The sequence below is a fragment of the Nannospalax galili genome, unplaced genomic scaffold, assembly GCF_000622305.1.
Source record: "Nannospalax galili isolate Female #2095 unplaced genomic scaffold, S.galili_v1.0 scaffold47, whole genome shotgun sequence".
NCBI lineage: Eukaryota > Metazoa > Chordata > Mammalia > Rodentia > Spalacidae > Nannospalax > Nannospalax galili.
Genome location: NW_008357641.1, coordinates 1962395 through 1978057, shown reverse-complemented (window position 1 = coordinate 1978057; position 15663 = coordinate 1962395). Strand labels below are relative to the sequence as shown.

The following is a 15663-nucleotide window of genomic DNA, read 5'->3' as shown; positions in this document are numbered from 1 at the left end:
AAAAAAAAAATCTTGAAATCTGAAGTGCTCCTGTTCCTGATCATTTTGGTCTCAACCTGAAGTACAAATAGTACAGATGCTGTTTTTCATTTTATTTTTTGGCTTGGGACAGGGTCTCTATGATACCAAGACTAGCTTCAAACTTTCAATGCTGTTCAGCTTCTTCAAGTGTTGGAGAAACCGGCATGCACCACCACACCTGGCTCTATCATCACTAAAAAGCTTTCGATTTTTTTGGTTCGTGGTGCCAGGGATTGAAACCAGGCCTGTGAATGCTAGGTGAGCACTCCACCATTGAGTTACACCCCCTAGCCCAGTGAATTTTTCAGTATTTCAAGGTTTTTTGTTTTTTCTTTTTTTCTGTCTTTTTGAGGCAGTGTCTCCCTGTAGCCCCAGCTGTCCTGGAATTCACTATGTAGACCAGGCTGGCCTTGAACTCACAGAGATCTATCTGCCTGCCTCTGCTGGGATTAAAGGCGTGCACCACCATGCCTGGCGAGTTCTATCTTTTTAAAATTTATTTTTCATGTATATGAGTGTTTTGCCTGCATATATGTAAGTGCGTCACATACATATAAATGCCTGAGGAGGTCAGAAGAGGGTGTCAGATCCCTTGAAACTAGGGTTATGGACAGTGTTAGCTACTATGTGCATGCTGGGAATTGAACCTAGTGCTCTTAACTACTGAGATACCCTTTCTAGCCCCACAAGGTTTATCTTGACATGACCTTATCAAAAGTAAAAGAGCAGCCAGGCGTGATGGCACATGCCTGTAGTCCTAGCACTTGGGAGGCAGAGACAGGCAGATCTCTGTGAGTTCAAGGCCAGCCTGGTCTACATAGAGAGGAGACCCTGTCTCAAAAAGACAAAAAAAAAAAAAAAGTGAAAGAACTGGGCTAGAGAGAAAGCTCAGTGGTTAAGAGCACTAGCTGCTCTTGCAGAGGACCCTGGTTTGGTTCCTAGCACCCACATGGCAGTTAACAACCATCTGTAACTCCAGTTCCAGGGGATCCAACATCCTTCTGACCTCCATGGACATTGTATTACAGGGGTGAACTTACATATATGACATGCAGGAAAAACACTCATACATATAAACAAAAAAGTGGAAGTGCATCTATACTTAAAAAAGTACACTGTCATGGGGTTGGAGAGATGGCTCAGCAGTTAAGAACACTTGCTGTTCTTCCGGGGGACCTGGATTCAATTCCCAGCACCCACATGACAGCTAACAACTATCCATAGCTCCAGTTCTAAGGGGATCAAACACCCTTTTCTGGCCTCTGCAGGGCACTGCATGCATGTAGTATACTTAACATACGTACATGTAGGCAAAACACTCATACACACAAAAAATGACTTTTTTTTTTTTTGGTCTTTTTGAGACAGGGTCTCCCTGTAGCCCCAGCTGTCCTGGAACTCACTACGTAGACCAGGCTGGCCTTGAACTCACAGAGATCCGCCTGCCTCTGCCTCCCAAGTGCTGGGACTAAAGGTATGTGCCATTAGTTCCCTCATAAAAATAATTTTTAAAAAAGTATACCACCATTTTTGAACATTTTCTCCATCAAACGTTTTCTTAAATTTCAGTCTCCTGACTGCCTTAGGCCTGCATTTTGGCTCAGAATGCAAGCAGGTAACAGTTCAATGATGGAGAGTTTGGAAGTCAGAGCCTTCATCTGCATGCAAGTTCTAAACATGTCATTGTCCTCGTGTGTCCCTTGTCAGATTATTTCAGGCCTTTTGTACCTGCTCCCCAATTCAACCTTTTTATTGCCTGTTTTGTTTTGTTTGGAGACAGGGTTTTGCAGTGTAGCCCAGGCTGGCTTCAAACCTTTGAATCTGCTGGGCATGGTAGCGCATGCCTTTAGCCTCAGCACTCGAGAGGCAGACACAAGCGGATCTCTGAGAGTTCGAGACCAGCCTGGTCTACATAGTGGTTTCCAGGACAGCTGGGGCTACACAGAGACCCTGTCTCAAAATTTGCTCAGCCTCCCAAGTGCTAGGTCACAGGCAAGGGCCAACACACCTGGCTTTGACTATACCTTTCAGACCTGCTCAGACCTCTGCAAGATCTGGTGTTTGGCTTGCCTAAAAGTTAGTTACTAATGAGGGGGCTGGAGAGATGGCTCAGCGGTTAAGAACACTGGTTGTTCTTGCAGAAGACCCTGGTTTGAATCCCAGCACCCACATGGCAGCTAACAACTGTCCGTAACTTCAGTTCCAGGGGATCTGACAGACTCTTCTGTCCTCCGCGGGCATTGCACGACATGGGTGTACTTACCTACATGCAGGTAATACACACATACACACAAAATAAAAAAAGTTACTAATGAGCCCGGTGTGGTGGCACATGCCTTTGGTCCCAGCACTCTGGAGGCAGAGGCAGGTGGATCTGTGAGTTCAAGGCCAGCCTGATGTAGTGAGTTCCAAGACAGCTGGGGCTACAGGGAGACCTTGTCTCAAAAAGCAGCCCCCCCCGACAAAAGTTACCCATGACCCTGTAAATCTACACTGTTGTATGCTTGTAATCATGTGTGATCCAAGCCCCAGAGGACTATATCTCGTTATGTTCCTTCCATACTCCAGCATGCAGTTCTCCATTATACATTTTGCTATTAGTGGTGTTTGAGACGGTGCCTCATTTTCAGCTCAGGCTGGCCTGAACTATGTAGCTCAGGCTGCTCTCAAATTCAAGGCAGTCCTCCTGCCTCAGCCTCCCAAGTGCTAGGGTTACAAGCACAAGCACCATGTCCACCCAGTCCCATTGTTGGTTAGTTTTCCTTCCCCTAGCTTCACAGGAAGAATCAAGTTGATCATACTCCAAGAAAAGAAAGTGTGCCCATTTACTACACAGGAGACTCCAGAAAGGCACAAATATCATGATGAAGCCAGGTAAGGAAGCAGGGAAACCAGAGCACCAATTCATAAGCATTTCTATAAATGACAGATTTACAGGAGTTTCTAAGTCTTCTTTCCAGGGCTGAAATGAGGTGGAAGAGATTTTTTTTTTTTTTTTTTTTCATTTTGAGACAGGGTCTCCCTGTAGCCCCTGCTGGCCTGGAACTCACTATGTAGACCAGGCTGGCCTGGAACTCACAGAGATCCACCTGCCTCTGCCTCCCGAGTGCCACCATGCCCAGCTGGAAGAGATTCTTTTAGAGCTGGAAAACACTGCATTTTCAGTATGCACTGCTTGTGTGGTCTGGATCCAATTAAGAGGATGGCCACACTCTCCTTGCACAGAGACTGGAGCTGGGAGGAGCTCAAGGATGCCTGGTCTTGGGCTTCCAAGTACTGTTACCCTCCTGTGTAGCCTCAACCTGAGACTGCCCCATAGCTTGATGGTGGTCACAGTCCCTCTTCCCCCGTTACACCTGCTTCTTCACAATCAAATGCTTTTTCCCACACTCAGGAATTGGACTGTATCTGGAAGGCAAGAATGGCCCTGGCAACAGTACAGATCCTTGGTCCCTTGTCCTACTAGGCAGTGCTCTGATCTGTCAAGCTTATGCTTGGTTCACCTCCCTCTTACTCTTTTCATCAGCCATTCCAGAGGTTCAGAATTCTCTCCACACATGTATCTACCAGCTGGTGAGATAGTCCTGCCTCTGTCAGGCTTTCAGTCTTGTATCCCGAACCCCAGTATTGAACCTAGGGACTCACATACACTAGGCAAATGTTTATTTTGAGACAGGGTCTCATTAAGTTGCCCAGGCAGGCAGGCCTTGAACTATGAAGCCCAGGCTGACTTTGAACTTTTGATCTTCCTGCCTCAGCCTCCTGAGTAAATGGGAATTAAGGCCTATGCTTCCAGGCTCTAGCTCCTTCCTCTTTTTCCTTGGCATATGCTACTTCAAGCACCTTTTCTCTTTCTATCTCTCCCTGTTTCCGACTTTACCCTAGGCCACCCTCAGCCAGCTCCTTTCCTCATCAAAGCCCCAAGGTTGTAGAAAGTGCTACCTACACTGCTGTCTTGTATTTTCCCACTTCCTATTTGCTTTTCAAAAACATATCACAGTGATGTCCCAGTTCTCAAATCAAACAGCTCCTGGCCAGGTCTCTAGTGATCCTGTGATTAGACCAAGCATACCCCACAGTTATTCCCTTGGCAGCTGCTGCCACTGGTGTATATGTGCAACACACACATGTGGAGGTCAGAGGACAATTTGCAGGAGTTAGTTCTCTCCTTCCCCCATGGGGGTCCCTTGGCTGAAGCTCAGGTTGCCAGACAGCAAGCACTTTTACCCCGAGCCATCTCATTGGCCTTGCTGTTGCTGTTGGCCACATTCTTGCTTGCCCTGGGGCTCTCAGCTTGAACCCCTGTTTTCTTTCTTTCCTTTCCTGTTTCCACCCATGCTTCCCAGCAAGGCCTTGTTGATCTTCTGTAGGCTCCTCCAGTTATCTCCCACCGTTTAGTCACTTTCTCTAAGGGCATCCTTGTAATGCTGGGTGCCTGGGCAGTGCCTTTCCTACCTAATCTCTGGCTCCTGACCTACAGTGTCACTTGTCTATGTACCAGCCTCCCCCTTTAGACTCCAGGAGGGCTGGGACTATGTGGAAGTCATCTTCACCCATCTCTAGGACCTATCTGTCCCACATGGAAAGAACAATAAGCATGCATCCAATAAATTAATGACTCTCGGGGCCTTTCATTACCCATACTTTTGGTGACCCCAAAATTTGTCAAACACAGCCCATGCTCCTTTTCCAGTCTCCCAGCAAGGTGTCTCCCTCCTGACCTTTCCACATGGTTGTCCCAAAGGCATTCAACTCCACCTTTGCACATCAATAATATTATCCTCCCTCCTCTTAGCAAATAATGCATAAAGCCACCTGGACCTCACACTTAAAACTTAGCAGTCAGCCAGGCTGCTTCTCTGGTCCACATTTTTTCCACGTGTCTGAAAAAAAATCTCCAATCTACCTCCTTAATCTTTTGCCAATCTATTATCCTTTGCAGCTGTATGCCTGCCATTTCTCATCTGGGCCCTTGTAATCTTCAAAACCAAAATCAGACCTCTTAACCCTGTGTGATAGCCTATGACAGACCCCAGCAGCCACAGGGTTAGGTCTAAATTCACTATACAGTAGACAAGGCCTTGTAGGGCTTGGGCCAGCACCTTCTTTCCAGCTTCACTGTTTTGACTGGTTTTCGTGCTGGAGTGGAACCCAGGCTCTGCACATGCTAGGCATGTACTCTACCACTGAGCCAGACTCCAGTCCCACAGTTCCATGCTCCCCTCTAGATCCTGCAGTCTGGGACCACCAACAAATAATTTCCCCAAAGTCATCAGTCATCACCTGGAACTGCTTTCCCTTTCTGCCTCCTTCAAAGCAACACCCAAGCTTCCCTTCCTGTTCTGGGGTATGACTATTATAGTTTATGCTCACGGGTCTACTTTGGTGCACATGTGCTCAGCAGCACTCAAAAGGTTTCACTAATGTGCGCTAAATTCCTAGAGTGATCCACTGATCATTCTACTGTTCCTGCTCTCAAGCCTCCTTGCCCCTAGATTGCCTTGTCTCCACCTCTCCTGGACTCTGAAGTTTAAGGACTCTGAAATTAAAAATCAATGCTATTGCCAGGTGTTTCTTTCTGTATAACTGAACCTGCTGGAGCTGCTAATGGTTCCAAGATGCTCCCCTCCAAGGCTCAAGGGATGAAGCTGGGATGGGCTTCCATGGCAGCTGCACAAATGGTGAAAAATCACTTGAATTCAACTAATTCACATTTTGCAGTGGGACAAAGGCCTGCATCAGATGTCTGCTGAGAGCTTCTTTATTTTTCCAATCTGTCTTTTGGGGATTTCAGCCTTTCCACTTCATTTTTAATACTCAGCAGCTGCATATTAATCAAGATGCTAATGAATCATAGGCTTCCGAGGGACTGCATTCACCAATTAGCTTTAATAAACAAAATGTATGGTGTCCTCTCTGTTGGCTTCCCAATTCCTGGGCCAGCTTCTGTTGCCGAACCCTGGACTGAGGCCAGGGAATGAAAGCGGGCCGAATACAGTTTGCCTGGTGTGCATGGCCTGTGTATGGAGGGATCAGGATGGAGGGGGCTGTGAGCACATTGCTGCACCTATCTATTATGTCTATCCAACTAAGGCGTCCCTAATTCAGCTTGGAGGATTAGAAAAGAGTTCCCAAGCAGGCCCAGGCTGGCAAGGGGCCCAGGAAATGGATCAGAGTGAAGAGAGACCATCTGTTAGCTCCAGGTAAAGCTGTGACTGGCAGGAGTGTGAGCCAGAGCTGCCTGCTGGTAGGGCCCTCCTTCTGTGGCCTCTCACAAATATACAAACAAATAAGCTGTCAGCCACTTATGACCACCACAGGCAGCAGTCCCAGGAGGAGATGCTAGCTAATCAAAGATTCAAGGAGGAACAAAAACCACAGAATCTGGCACTCCAGGAAAAGTTACATTTTGCTGAGGTTCTGCCAGGAAGAGGGAAGGTTTGAATGGAAGCTGATGAGCTGGTTCCTCACCTACTTCCCCCTCCAGAAACGTGTTAACATTTTAATCATGTTGCCAGTGTCTGCTGCCGGATCTATTAACTGGCTCCTGCACTGATTTTTCATCCATCTGGTTTTATGCACCTACGGAAAACCCCTTCATGTCTCTAAATGCTTTGTAATTGCTTGTGTCTCTTCACCACAGAGATTCTGGTATTTCATGCTATTTGCAGTAAGCTTATCAAATGACTTCAGCCACTCCCTCCCTTTCCCCTCTGCATGCGGCTACAAAGCACCCTACAGCCTGCTTTCCAATTGAGAAATGGGGAAGGACAGGGGGCCGGCTGTCTAAAGCCTCTTCTCTCTCTTCCCTCAAGTGAGTGCATTCAGTCCACAGCTGCCATCACAACAGCGTGCCGGCAGCCGCTTGTGCCACCCTGAGTTCTAGCTGCACATGTTCACACAAGTGTCCCTGGTCACCTGATACTCCTCAAAAGCAAACAATGAAAGAGGTAAAATGGAACTTAAGCTGTTGCCTCTGTCCAAGAAGAAAGCACCCATGGGGAATCAAACCAAGCAGAAAGGGGGTAGGGTTAGGGGTATGATAGTAAGTATTGAGCTCCTGGCTCTCTGGAGGGTAGGAAAAAGCCCTGATTTGTAGTTCGCCAGCACCACTGTGCAAATGCCCATCACAGCTGATTTCAAGCTTCCAACATAAAGTTGGCCAGGTTGGAAAGGGATGTGTAAAATCAGCTCTTGTAAGCCAGTAGGAGCCAGGTCCAGGAATAATCTCCTTCCTCCTGCCCTTGAGGGCCTTTCCTCATCTGTTATGCTACATAGTACCCCAATTAGAGTCTCCAACCTGACCCCTCTATGTCTACTCACACTCCCTTCAAACCATTCTCCACAAGCATCCAGTGTCCTTATGTAACAGGAACCTCAGTATGCTACTTCTCTGGTCCAGTAGTTCCCAGTAGGGAGAATCACCCTCCTTTCAGGACCCGTTTAGATACCTAAATCTTGGACACTCATATGTACCACCATGCCTGGCTCTAGTGTCTGGTGTATATGCATTTTTTTTTAATTTAAAAAATTTTTATTTTACGTGTCTGAGTGTTTTGCCTACCTGTATGTAAGTTCATGCACTGCCTGCAGATGCCAAAAGAGGACATCAGATCCCCTGGAGCCAGTTTTGGATGGTTGTTAGCCACCATGTGGGTGCTAGGAACCAAATACAAGTCCTCTGCAAGAGCAGCCAGTGCTTTTAACCACTGAGCCATCTCTCCAGCCCCCTCTTCTTTTTTTCTCTCTTTTTTTTTTTTGTCTTTTTCTCCTTGTAGCCCCAACTCTCCTGGAACTCACTGTTAAGGTTCAGATAGCCCCCTGAGAAAAGGGAACAGAGTTGATAAGCACCCTGGTCTTCGAAGTCAAGAGAAGCAGACTCTTCTAAAAGGCAGCTTGCTTTTCCTTTGATCTCCGAAGACAAGATAAACAGATTCCACCTTCTAACCAGAGACTCAGGAGCCACTTCAGCACAGCAGTTTTTCCCTTATCTTAAGAGGACGAAAACAAACCCTTCCTTACCCGGAACCTGGCTGGGAGCAGGTTTTAACAGTCCCGCTCTCCCGCTCCCCCCCACCCCACCAACTTTAAAAAAATATATATCTTCCCGCCTTCTGCATCCTCCCAGAAACCTCCCCCTATAAAAGACCCCCAGCTCATGACCCGGGGGCAGACATTTTCCCTGCCCAGAAGGGCATCTGTCCCATGTGTTCTTTTGCTAATAAACTCTATTCCGCTGCAGTTTTATCTGTGTCCTGGTGCTTTCTCCCAATCAACTGGATTCATCCATTGCCTACTTGACCTATCACTCACTATGTAGACCAGACTCACCTCAAACTCACAAAGATCCACCTGCCTCTGCCTCCCAAGTGCTGGGACTAAAGGCGTGTGCCACCACACCCGGCCAGCCCCCTTTTTCAATTAAAAAATATTTTTATTTTGTGGGGCTGGAGAGATGGCTCAGCAGTTAAGAACACTGGTTGTTCTTGCAAAAGACCCAGGTTCAAATCCCAGCACCCACATGGCAGCTAACAACTGTCCAACTCCAGTCTTAGGGGATCTGACAGCCTCTTCTGACCTCTGTGGGCACTGCACAACACAGGTGCACTTACCTATATGCAGGCAATACATGCATACACATAAAATAAAAATAAATTAAAAAAATTTTTTTCTATCGTTTATATATATGAGTGTATGCCACATGAATGTGGGTGCCTGTGGAGGCCAGAACAGGGGGCTGGATCCCCTGGAGCTGGAGTTACAGACAATTGTGAGACATCTCATGTGGGTTCTGAGAACTGAACTCGGGTCCTCTGGAAGAACAAGAAGCACTCTTAATCACCAGCCCATCTATCCAACCCAGTATATGCTTTGCCTGCAAGTATGTACATGCATGCCTGGTGCCCCTGGAGGCCAGAAGACAGCATTAGATTCCTTGAACTGGAGTTACAGTTGGTTGTTAGCCACTATGTAGGTGCTGGAATCCAAACCCAAATGCTCTGTAAGAACAGGAAGTACTCTTAATTGCTGAGCCATCTCTCTAGCCTGTTTTTTTTTTTTTTCCCTCTAGCCCTGGATGGCCTTGAACTTACAGATATCCTTCCTCAGCCTCCCAAGTGCTAGGATAATGGGTGTACAGATACCACACCCAGCTAGAGCACTTGTTTAGCCTTTGTGAAGCCCTAGGTTCCAACCCCAGCCACCATGCCTGGCTGCAAAAATCATTTCTTAAAATATTTATTTTAACTGGGCATGGTGGCACACGCCTGTAGTCCCACCACTTGGGAGGCAGAGGCAGGCAGATCTCTGTGAGTTCAAGGCCAGCCTGGTCTACATAGTGAGTTCCAGGCCAACTGGGCTACAGGGAGATCCTGTTTCAAAAAGACCAAAAAAAAAAAAGAACACTGAATGTTCTTACAGAAGACCCGGGTTCGAATCCCAGCACCCATACAGCTAACAACTGTCCATAACGCCAGTTCCAGGGGATCCAACAGCCTCGTCTGTCCTCCTCAGGCATTGCACAACACAGGTGCACTTACCTACATGCAGGCAATACAGGCATACACATAAAAAAATAAAATGTTTAAAAATATGTATTTATTTTGTGTCTCTGTGTGTGTGAAGTGTGGGTCAACAAGACAACTTTAGGGAAGGGGTTCTCTCCTTCTACCATGTGGTTCCCAAGGATGAAACTCATATCACCAGGCTTGGTGGCAAGCACCTTTTAATCTGTTGACCCAGCTCACAAGCCAACCCCCCCCTTTTTTTTTTGTCTTTTTTGAGACAGGGTCTCCCTGTAGCCCCAGCTATCATGGAACTCACTATGTAGACCAGGCTGGTCTTGAAGTCACAGAGATCCGCTGGCCTCTGCCTCCCAAGTGCTGGGACTACAGGCATGCGCCACCACGCCCGGCTCCACACTCCCCTTTTTTGTCTTGAATTTAACTTTTACATATATTGAGAAATCAAAAAATTAGTGACTCTATCATAATGTGTGCTTTACTACAGTGGTTGGAACCAAACCTCAAGTATTGCTAAGGTAGAAATGCAGTGCAAATTCTAGCCCAGGATGATGTGCTATAATACGAGCACTGGGGAAGCAGAGGCAGGCGGAGATCTGTGAATTCAAGGTCAGCCTTGGTGTACATAGCAAGGTTCAGGCCAGTCAGGGCTACATAGTGAGACCTTGTCTTTTAAAAAAGAAAAAAAAAGCCAGGTGTGGTGGTACAGGCCTTTAATCCCAGCACTTGGGAGGCAGAGGAGGGTGGATCTTTTTGAGTTCGAGGCCAGCCTGGTGTCCATAGGAAATCCAGGCCAGCTGGGGCTACAGGGAGACCCCCGTCTCAAAAAGAAAAAAACATTTAATGAGGACATGAGTGTGTTCTATGTCAATACTGTGCTGTTTTGTTTCATTGTTGTTGTTTTTTTGTTTTTTTAAGTTTTTGTCTTTTTTGAGACAGGGTCTCCCTGTTGCCCCAGTTGGCCTGAAACTCGCTATGCAGCCCAGGGTGGCCTCAAACTCAGAGACCTGCCTGCCTAGGCCTTCCGGGTGCTGGGATTAAAGGCTGTGCCACAACACCCAGCTACTCATTGGATTTTTTGAGACAGGATCTTCCTGTGGCCCCAGGTGACCTGGAACTGGCTATTTAGATCAGGCTGTCCTCCTCAGGAAGATCCATCTGCCTCTGCCTCTCAAGGCTGGGATTAAAGCCGTATGCATCATGCCAGCCTACTAAGGTGTTTTATAGACTGGACTTGAGCTTCTGCAGATCTGGCTGCGGTGTAAGCAGGGTTCTGAAACCAATCCTCCATGGAGGATTCCAATCTTCCAAGAGGATGTCCCCAGCACTTAGAACCATTCTGGGTACATGGAAGATGCTCGACCACCATCGGGAGCAGATCCTGGTAGACTCTCCTGAAATGAACCACGTGTACCCGAGGAGTCTGTGCAGCCCCTTTGGGTCATCAGTCCTCACCTGGCGGCCACTGCACCAACCTCCTCATCGTAGTTGTCCTCATCTTGTTGATACTCTCTGCTCTCCACCATCGCTTGGGGCTCCTGCTCCTTCAACTCGTTGGGGGGCATGCCCACCTGCGAGCATACAGTTGCTTGACAGGCTGTCGCGGTAAGGCACCTCTATGTGTGCATGTTAGGAGCCCTCAGAAGACCCGAGAGCTGGGGTGAGTAGGACTAAGGGCCTGGGGTCAGAGCACAGCCTCTGAAAGGGGCTCCTGAAGCACCTTCGAGCAGATAGATGGGTACCAAAGTTAAAAAAGGCAGTCGCTTCCATCCCAGCACTCAAGAGGCCGAGGTAGGGAGATCTGTGTAAGCTCAAGGCCAGCCTAGTCTACACAGTGGCAATCTGTCCCTATAATGGGCCGGGCCCCAGCACTCGGAGGCAGAGGCAGACAGATCTCTAGGTGATCGAGGCCTGCCTGGTCGCCACAGCGAATTCGGGGTCAGCTGGGGCTATTGGGAGACGGTGTCAAAATAAATAAAACAGCAGCCTGGGGCTTGCCCGTGCTCTCGGCCCGCTCAGGCGAGCTGAGGCCTTGGGGGCAGGCTGGTCAGGGAATAGAGCCCCGGCGGCCCGAGGTGCCTGAGAGAGCCACAGGCTCGTGTGTGGAGGAAGCCCGGCGTCCCCGCTCTCCGCGCACCGCCCACCGCCCGCACGCACCTCATGTCCTCCGTGGCGCTCCATTCCGTCCTTTCCCGCCTAGCTTTGCTCCCTGAGCGCGTGCCTCGGCCCCGCCCTACGCACGTGCAGAGCACGCTGGCCCCGCCCCCGTCGGCCACCGGCTCGCTCAGGGGTTGGGGCAGCCGTTGGCAGCCGTTGAGGGCTCCACGGGGTTTGACGAAGAGTGGGCACCGAGCGCTGAGCTGCGCATGTGCGGGTCGCAGGGCCCAGCGTGGCGCTGTTGGCGAGGCGGTTGATGAGTTACAGCTACGTAATGGTTCATCCGTTCTGCCCTCCAATTTTTTTGCTGTTGTTTTGAGACAGTCTCACCGTGTAGCCCTGGACCACGGCCGGCCTCCCAAAGGATTGATTTCTATTTTCGCTTGAGTGTGAGTGTAAGCCACTTGCGCGGATGCCCTCTAAGGCCAGAGGAGGGCATCAGATCCCCCTGAGCTGGAGTTAGTCGTTAGCACCGTGTTGAGTGTAGGGAACTGAACCCGGGTCCTCTGCAAGGGCAGCCAGTGCTCCTAACCACCGAGATGTCTCTCCAGCAGCTCCTTTGCAAGTTTTAAAAATCTTTTATTTTGTGGTTGGTCCAAGTACAGTGGCGCTTACAACTAATTGATCACAACTAGTTACAGATTTCTTTGTTCCTTCTCCACCCCCACTGCTTCACTTGACCGGCCTTTAAAAAAAACCTAAAAACTTATTTTGTATGTGTGCATTTTCGTGTACTACACATGTGGAGGTCACAGGACAACTTGGGGAGTTTGTTCTCTCCTTCCACCGTGTCAGTTCCGGGAACTGAGCTCGTTTTTCCAAGGTTGGCAGCAAGACCCCTTAACTGCTGAGCCATCCACAGGCCCTTGCTTTTTTTTTGGTTTGTTTTTGGATTTTTTTCTGACAGGGTTTTATGTAGCCCAGGCTACATGATATGTACCCACAAAAAAAAAAAAAAAATCAAATAATCCAATCTGAAACATTAGGCTGGGAACAGTATCATGCTTGTGGTTCCAACTATTTGGAAAATTTAAGCAGGATTGATTTCTGTTTTTGTTGTTTTTTTTTTTTTTTTTTTTTTTTTTTTTTTTTTTGGTCTTTTGGAGACAGGGTCTCCCTGTAGCCCCAGCTGTCCTGGAACTCACTATGTAGACTAGGCTGGCCTTGAACTCACAGAGATCTGCCTGCCTCTGCCTCCCAAGTGCTGGGATTAAAGGTGTGTACTACCACACCCAGCCCTGTTTTTTGTCTTTTGAAGCAGGGTTTCCCTGTAGCCACAGCTGGCTTGGAACTGGCTATGTAGACCAGGCTGGCCTGAATCTCACAGAGATCCCACTGCCTCAGCCTCCCAAGTGTTGGGATTCAAGGCATAGGCTACCATGCCTGGCGCTGAAGTAGGATTTCTTCTTTTTTTTGGTCTTTTTAAGACAGGATCTCCTTGTAGCCCCAGCTGTCCTGGAACTCACTATGTAGACCAGGCTGGCCTTGAGCTCACAAAGATCCGCCTGCCTCTGCCTCCTAAGTGCTGGAATTAAAGGCGTGCGCCACCATGCCCAGCAAAGTAGGATTTCTTAAACCCAGGAATTGGGCCCAGCCTGGGAAATACAGAAAACCCCTCTCAAAAAAAGGGTTACTGGGACTGGAGAGATGGCTCAGCCGTTAAGAGCACTGCCTGCTCTTGCAGAGGACCTGGGTTTGAGTCCCAGCACCCACATGGCAGCTATGAACTGTCCTTAACACCAGTTCCAGGGGAATCCGAAGCCCGCTTCTGACCTCTGAGGCATCGCATGACACGGGTACACTCACATACATGCAGGCAATACACTGGTACACATAAAATAAAAATAATAAACAATTAAAAAAAGAGGGGTTTACACCTGAGCATGTACTTCAGCTTAAGAGCACACCATGGGTTCGATCACCAGCATAATATAGAATTGGGTAAACTATTTGATAGGTATGTGCAAAGGCCTTGAGACCAGCTCAGGTGAGTAGCACTAGGGCTCTGGCAGGACATCAGGGAGGGACCTGGGGAGCCATGGATAAGCATAGGAGGCTGAATAAGGTTGAGCAGCTCAGCAGAATCAAAGGCCAGCTCTTAGACCCAGATGTCCCTGGGCATACCTCTCACATTGTGGGAGGGATTCAGGAAGATCCCAATCACATTGCTCAACCCTTATGAGCCAAGCTCTGTCCTCAACTACACACTGACCTAGGGGGACACATCACATGACACTTATGCAGAAAGTTTGAATCTGGATTTTTACCAGTTGGATGATCAAAAAGTTTACTCTCAAAACATTCCCATCAATTACTGCAGTGATAAAATCTAAAACTTGAGGCTGTTGTAAAAGTTGCAGAGATAAACATCTGGCAGATCCTAAACTGCATTAATAGGAGGCAACAAACCAGGTGTGGTGGGACACAGCTCTGATCTCAATACTTGGGAGGATGAAACAGAAGGATCAAATTTGAGGCCAGCCTGGGCTATACAGTGAGACCCTGTTTCCCGGGGTGGTGTATTTTGTAGCAAAGCCTAAAGTCAAGCAAAATGCATCCTCCTTAAGCACGGGGCTAAAACATGTGCAAACTAGGCAGGCAAGATGGCTAAGCAGGTAACAGAGCTTGCAGCACAAACCTGAGTTCAATCCTTGGAATCCACAGCGGAAGGAGAAAACTTACCAACCAACTCCTGAATGTTGTACTCTGATCTCCACACAGAACAATTTTTTTCAAATTTGAGGATTATCACTGGATGAGGTGGTGCAAGCTTCTAATCCCAGCACTGAGGAGGCAGATCTCTTGAGGGCTAGGCTGGCCAACATAGATTTCTGGGCCAGCCTGTGCTGCATGGGGAGACATTGTCTAAAAAAATTTTTTTTTGTTTTTGTTAGAGAATAAGAATAATCTCAAATACTTACTTTTGAGCCCCTGGGTTTGATCCCCAGCACTCTTAAAAGGGGACTGGAGAGGGGCTGAAGGACCCTAATTCAGTCCCCCTAGGCTAAAGACAAGGAAATAAGTCCTTCAGGCCAAAGAACTGTGCAAGGAAGTAAAAATAAAAAACAATTCTGAATGCTAAGAACAAACTGAGCTGACCTTTTTCATGCTCTTTGCCCAAAGCTGGAAATCATCCCAGAAATCCCCCCCACCTCTGCTTGGCACATAGCCGCCGCTTGTAGTTTTTGCCTTTAAAAGAAACCTCCGCTTTCTCTCTAGTTTGTGGTCTTTGTCTTTAAAAGAAGCCTGTGAACTGGCCTCTGGGCTTCTGCCCTCCGAGTGAGGCAGGGGTCCGTTTTGCAAAACGTAATAAATCCTCATGCTTGTTGCATCTTCTGGTCTGAGGACTGAGTTATTGGGGAGCGGCCTCCTATGGACGTTGGGTACCCCAAACTGGGGTTCCAACAGGGCTAGACATAGCAGTTAAGAGCACTGGCTGCTCTTGGAGAGGACCAGTGTTTGAGTCCCAGCACCCACATGTAGCTAACAACTGTCCACAACTCCAGTTCCAGGGGAATCCAATGCCTTCTTCTGATCTCTGCTGGCACTGCATGACATGGGTGCACTTACATACATGCAGCCAAAACACTCATACATAAATTTTTTTTTATAAAAAGGGGCTAGAGAGATGGCTTGGTGGGTAAAAGCATGCACTGCTCTTAGAGAGGTCTACAGTGCAGTTCCCAGCACCCATATCAGGCTGCTCACAACTGCCTGTGACTCCAGCTCCAAGGAATCCAGCACCTTCTGGACTCCTCAGCCACCTGCACTCATATACACATATCCACACAGTCACACACATATAAATAAAAATAAGTCTTAAAAATATACTAAAATCGCCGGGCATGGTGATGCACGCCTTTAATTCCAGCATTTGGGAGGCAGAGGCAGGTGGATCTCTGTGAGTTTGAGGCCAGCCTGGCAAATCCAGGCCAGCTGTGGCTGCAGGGAAAGTTTGTCTCAA

At 48.1% G+C, this 15663-nt stretch overlaps 1 protein-coding gene across 2 annotated transcripts in view; it reads right to left on the bottom strand.

The window, feature by feature from the left end:
* The window catches only part of Syce2 (synaptonemal complex central element protein 2), a 15072-nt gene extending 3167 nt beyond the window's left edge, over positions 1 to 11905 (bottom strand). The window contains exons 1-2 of one of the 2 annotated variants that reach the window (XM_008855467.3): positions 11700 to 11905; positions 10998 to 11113 (exon numbers count right to left, since the gene is read on the bottom strand). In XM_008855467.3, the coding sequence (XP_008853689.1) occupies positions 10998 to 11113; positions 11700 to 11723 (140 nt within the window). In that variant the 5' untranslated portion in view covers positions 11724 to 11905. The remainder of the gene's footprint in view (positions 1 to 10997; positions 11114 to 11699) is intronic. The other variant, XM_008855468.3, reaches the window with a different exon arrangement.
* Positions 11906 to 15663: the final 3758 nt, after the last annotated feature.